This window comes from Oreochromis aureus, linkage group 6, assembly GCF_013358895.1.
Source record: "Oreochromis aureus strain Israel breed Guangdong linkage group 6, ZZ_aureus, whole genome shotgun sequence".
In the NCBI taxonomy this organism is placed as follows: Eukaryota; Metazoa; Chordata; class Actinopteri; order Cichliformes; family Cichlidae; genus Oreochromis; species Oreochromis aureus.
The window spans coordinates 14089259-14095282 of NC_052947.1; the positions used below are offsets into that span (position 1 = coordinate 14089259).

The 6024-nt window shown below is 43.2% G+C and overlaps 1 protein-coding gene across 1 annotated transcript; it reads left to right on the forward strand.

Moving 5' to 3' along the window:
* Window positions 1-148: 148 nt before the first annotated feature.
* Window positions 149-5125, forward strand: LOC116312356 (GRB2-related adapter protein-like). The gene is made up of 5 exons (XM_039612909.1): window positions 149-233; window positions 318-415; window positions 703-822; window positions 4527-4836; window positions 4946-5125. Exons 1-5 carry the CDS (start codon window positions 156-158, stop codon window positions 5123-5125), a joined length of 786 nt encoding a protein of 261 aa, XP_039468843.1. The 5' UTR covers window positions 149-155.
* The last annotated feature ends 899 nt before the right edge of the window (window positions 5126-6024 follow it).

Consider the following 6024-nt stretch of genomic DNA (forward strand, 5'->3'; position numbering starts at 1 on the left):
GAGCAGAATATCAGCCACTGCGCACACACACACAGACACACACACACAGTGATTATGTCATCACCCCGTGCTGTCCTCTACTCAGCTGTAGTATCTCTCCATTCATGAAGTGAAACTGTTGTCGAGGCACCTCCGCTGCACTCTTTCTGTATGGGATGGAGGCTGTGGCTCTTTTCTCTTTCGCAGCGTCAGAAGCAGACGAGATCAGTTTTCAGAAAGGTGATATCATCAAGGTAAGTAGGTCTTTTAATGCGTTGAGAAATGTTTTGTTTTGTATGTCGATGCAGAGTAATTGTGCGTGTGCATGTGTGTTATAGGTGACAGAAATGGAGGAGGATTCTTGCTGGGTGACAGCAGAGATCCAGGGGAAGCGTGGCTACGTGCCCGGGAACTACATTTCCCTCCTTCCACACCTGTAAAAAGAAATGTTTTGTCCACTTGTGCTGCATGAGTAACCCTTATCAGGCTTCAGTGTGCAGTCACACTGTTTTCCTGTGATTGGATTGTATCATTTTAAGGAGTTTTAGAGGCCTAAAGATAAAAAAGCAACAATTTAGGATGTCATCATTTGTGCTTTATTCCTTTTGTGACCTAAAATGGGGGAAACACTGATTTACATACCTGATTTGAATACTGCTTTAATTGTCTTTTAAATGCCAAGAGAAGTGTGTGAGAAGTGTGTGCTGTTGTGTGCTCTGGTAGGTGGTTTGCAGGACCGGTGTCAAGACTTGAGGCTGAACAGCGTCTGCGTTGGCAGGACACTGGAGTGTTCCTGGTGAGGGAGAGTGAATCAGCTCCGGGAGAGTTTTCCCTCTCTGTTAGGTCAGTGAATGCACCACAAACACACACAAACACAAAAACAAGAACGTCAGCTTCAGTCAGGATGAAAGAATGTGCTTAAATCTGACTCTAAGCATGGTCTGTTTCCATGTTCATTTTTCATGGGCTCACTCTGCTGTCCTGCTAAAGTAACCCATTCATCCACCTGTTATACCAAACTCCATCTTTATGATCAACGACTGTTCAAAGCTGGGGCTGAACTCAAACCACACATGCCGCGTGAAACACACACACTCACCCACACACACATCCCTGCAGCGTGTCCCTGCGGTATTAAGTGTGCTGTTGGATGTTTGTTTTCCATCCCACTGACTAAATGAGCACATTAAAGCGTCCACGTGTCTCTGAGCGTGTGTCAGGGTCGGCACATAGGAGAGCCAGACTATTTAAATTGCTTTATGAGAACCGGTTGAACTAAAAATATCACAGCAGCACAGACAGAGCACAGAGAGTGAGTGGGAGAGGAGGAGGAGGAGGGGGTGCAATCTGGGTCACCAAAGTGACGTGGGACACATTTAATCACTGAGGGTAAATTGAATGTGTTCAATAATCGGGCCATTGCGTCACAACAGACAGTCTTTAATTAAACACAGGTACATTATGTAATGGACACATGACACAGACGGGCACGTACACAATGTGCTCATGTTAACATTTTAAAGCGTAACATCTGTCTACCTGCGAGGTTTACGAGAGATGAGAGGTGTACAGGAAGAAAACAATGTGATGCTAAAGTTGATCAGCAGAGGGCGATAAAGATTCAGGAGGAATGGCTGTGTAGTCTGTGCTCATCATGGGAAACACTACAATATCATCCAGGATAAACCAGGCGTTTTACATCATGGGCCACATACGGCTCAGTTTCATCTTAAGTGGGTTGGAGCGGTAAAGCTAACGCATAATAACCCATTTAAAAGATTTTCAATGTAAAGAAGGTAAACTACAGTTCGATTCCCAGAGATGTCTTCAGAAAACAATACTTCTACAGTACTTCTGTTTTTTATCTTTACAAAGAAATACTGCTGTAGTAAATTAAAAAAAGAAACTTGTCAGCTGGCTCATTGGGCTCAGACTGTAAAGGAGATAAAGAAATGAAGGACTTTGTTTGCTGTGACAGAAATCATCTGTGAATTCACAGAAAGTGAAGCATTATTAATTTGTAAAAAGAAATGTATATTGTAAGTAGGGAATATGAAGGGACTTTTCTGTTATTAAATTAAATATTAACAATAAAAAAGGAAATTTTCTCACCGTTAATGGTTTATCTGTTACTTTAGTCTGGTGGATAACAGCCCATTGGTTGTGTCTTTGACAGTAAGGAAGCTAAAACAAATGAAAATATAGTTGAAGGTTCAGAATTTATTACCTTTGAAATGTCCACATTTTCCAAAATGTTTGCCGTGGAGCCCTATGTTTGACACCCCTGACCTCTGACCCTTACAGAACTGTCTGTAGGCTTGTTTACATTCTGTAACACACACTGAGTGAGAGTTCGAATTCCCAGCAGATGGAGCTGTTAACAGGGAAATCCGTCATCTGCACTGCAGAGACACATGTTCAACAACATTTCAGCTTGGGCATGTTTCTGATAAACACTATTCATAAATATGATAATAATATTTGGGAGTGAGACAGCGGTGTGGAGGTTAGCACCATTTCCTCACAGCAAGCAGGTCCTGGGTTTAACTCTAGTCCGGGGCCTTCTGTGTGGATTTTGCATGCTCAGTGTCTGAGTGGGTTCTCTGCAGGTGTGGCTTCCTCCCACAGTCGTCGGGTTAATCAGCTGTACGTGTGAATGGTTGCCTGTCTCAATATGTGTTAGCGACCTGTCCAGGCTGTACCCTTCCTCTCGCCCCACGAACGTTGGGATAGGCTCCAGCCACGACTGCGACCCTGACTTGGCTAAGCGGAAGAGAATGGACGGTCCCATCGTGTTTTGTGTGTGAGAGCTGTTCCAGTACCAGGATCTTGGTACTGTACTATCCATGTACAAAAGTGCCATAATCAATATTATATAAAATCACACCTGTGCCTATCCTGCAACATCATGTCAAAATGGGCCTCTTGCTCTTGTCAGTGAAAAACTCCTCCTAGCAAAACCTTTTGAAACTATTTGTTGTTGCTGGTTAAACAGTTCCAGGAACATCTCATAAAACTAAAAATAATAGATTTCCTTTTTTTTTTTCTTTTAGCAAAATATTTTGCTGACAGGTCCCTAAATTTATCAGTTATGCCTGTGTAAGATCATCACAACAGTAAATCCATTGTTTTCATTGCATAGTCTCGGCCTAATTAAGACTTTGTTATCTGCATGTGTGTGTGTGTTGGGGGGGGTGTCTGACATCTAATAAGTTACACACAACAGAAATGCAGTAGTATACGTAGTATAAGGTGCATGGTTGAAACTGAAAAAATATCTCAGTCTGTCAATGATTACACAGCTAAAACGTCACAAAGGCAGTTACTCCCCACAAAACAGATAACACAACAAAAGAGATCATGTGAAGTGAGAGGGTGTTGGTCAAAGCTACAGCTCAAATGTAATGAGGTTTCATAGTGGAGATGGAAATGTATTCCCTAAATAAAGTGCTTACCCTTCGTTGTAATCCGTGAAGTCGACCTGAGCAAACACAGTGCGTTTCCCAGCAAGATAAAGAAGGAGGGTTAAAATATTTATTATATTTTTTTTCCTTATATATTAATGTCCAGCTGCAAAAATAAGCAGCTCAAAAACATTTTTACACAAGTCTCTTTCCCTTTAACAAGTTCTGTTGTTAATACTAAACTAAGACTAGAACAGGACATATTAGGAAAAGACAGACAAACAGCACAGACCAAAGAAAAAGAGAAAGAGAGGGAGAGGTTGGTTAAGATATTAGGACAGGTGGATACTGGGAAAGGTGAATGACTATGACGTGTAGTGTGTGACAAGAGGTGCTGCATGTGTGTATGCCAATTTTCTTAAACAGAGTTTGAGAGAAAGAGAAAGCGGGAAGAAAGAAAGTTAATGAACAACAGTCATGATAAGAACCATTATGAAACAGTATCAGGAATATTAATCATCATCTTTCTCCTCATGTTCATCATCATCATGATCATCATCACTACTGCTTTCAACACAAACTCATCATCATCATCTTTATTATAAGTGTAAAGGTCATGTGTTTATATATGGTAGGAATTATGCTGAGCCATGTTTTTAATCGAGGGTTTCCTGGGTTTGAAAGTTGCCATGGTTGCATTGCTGTGCTGTTTGAATCACTGTTGGAGTTTAACCCAGTGCATGACGTCCATCAAAACTCTTATTGGGCAGTCAGCAGGCAATAGATCCGAGTGTTGTGCGTCTTTTAAGTCTAGATAAAAGTACCCGAGTGACCGCAGTTGTTTTTGACTAAATTATGGGGTCTATATTTGAATCTTCCTGATGAAATAGTGCAAGGTTGACCATGTTAATAACAGCTTGACTAGTCATTTCATGGCCTCATCTTTCACGGTTGCTTCTGTGCCCTCTCTGTGCAGGTTAATGTGTTTGCTCACACAAAGACATTTGAAAATGATTGCATGTGATTTTAGGGAGGTTTGTGGTGTGACTGAGGGAGTTCCCGAACAAAGAATGAGGACGCACATGCTTGCCTTCCTTCCCATCAGCTCTCTCGTTCTCCTTGTACACCACTCTTATCTTGCAGCTATGGCGACAGGGTGGAGCATTTCCGCGTCCTGGAGGGCGGCGGTCAGTACTGCATCTGGGAGGAGTCGTTCTGTTCCCTCAACCAGTTGGTGGATTTCTACAGAACTCACAGCATTGCTGTGGAGAAAATGGTCTGCCTCAAAGATCCTCCCTCATCTCCTCAGCTGTTGTCGCACTTGGCGCGTAACCCCTATCCTAACCCTTACAAAAGCACCTCTCAGGAGTCCATCCCCTCAGGCCGTCTCTACTCTAACCCCTCTCACCCGGAGGGAAATACATCATCGCGTCTGCTGAAACCAGTTGTGGAGGTATGACACACCGCCTCGATGCGTCTCTGTTTCTCATAAACGACTCGTGCTTCTGTTAAACACGCACCTGTCTGTCTGACTTCCCCGTTTTGGCTCCGTCTTTGTGCAGAAGCCTCGGCTGGCTCACGCCCTCTGCGACTACACGCCCCCTCACACCGCCCACCTCCACTTCCTGCGCGGCGACATCATCGACCTGCTGGACTGCTCGAGCTCCTTGAGCTGGAGGGGTCGCTGCCGAGGCCGGGTGGGGGTCTTTCCACCGGAATACGTGCAGCCGCTGTACCACTGACGCCATATCAGGGTCGGGGCTGCATTGCTGACACTTATCAGTCAGCCTGCAGTGACTCACCTTTCTTATCCAGTGACCAATCGCTGAAACGATTAGTCAAATGAGACTGACTGAGCAGATTTCATTACTGATTAAAGACCTATTTCCTGTCATCTTCTCACTATGACCTTTAAATGATGGGTCCTGTCTGTACGATAGCGACTTGTCAATCGCAAGGTTTGTCTGCCCTAAATCATATCGCCTATTCTACTACAAACGGGACCATCATTTATCAAATGAACACCACGCTGTAGTCAGCAAGACCTGAAAACGGCAACTGAGACCATGAACCAGTTCAGATCCTGAGGTCATACATCCACGAGCACTGCAATCATTTTCTCATACACGGCTGCTACCCGGCGATGCTGCTGATCATTAGAAAGAATCCAGGTTTAATTCACCTCACCAGTGGCTTCATTTTTCACACCCCAAGGCTGTTTCAATCTTTTATATACAGTCTGTGGTTGAATACAGTTGGAAAGGTAGATATGTCACACACACACTTACACAAAATCACAACAAAAACACACCCTTACGCTCCGGATTACCCTTTGACTGTTAAACTCTACCTAATACCTGCGAGTGTTAGTGGATTCACGTCTATTTAGTTATAAAGAAATGAAACGACGGCCTTTTGTAGGCAGGTTGGAGGACTTCGCTGCAAAATCAGTGTAGCACTTTTCAGGTTTTTGTTGTTTTTAAAAAACATAATTATGCCATTTTAAGTAATAAAGACAAATAGCAAACAATGCTTCTGGTTCCCTCTTCACAGATCTGAGGATTTGCCGCTTTCTGTGTCTGACACCATTATCCTTATTTCCTAAATAACTCTGGAAGTTATTTACATTGCATAGCTTGGC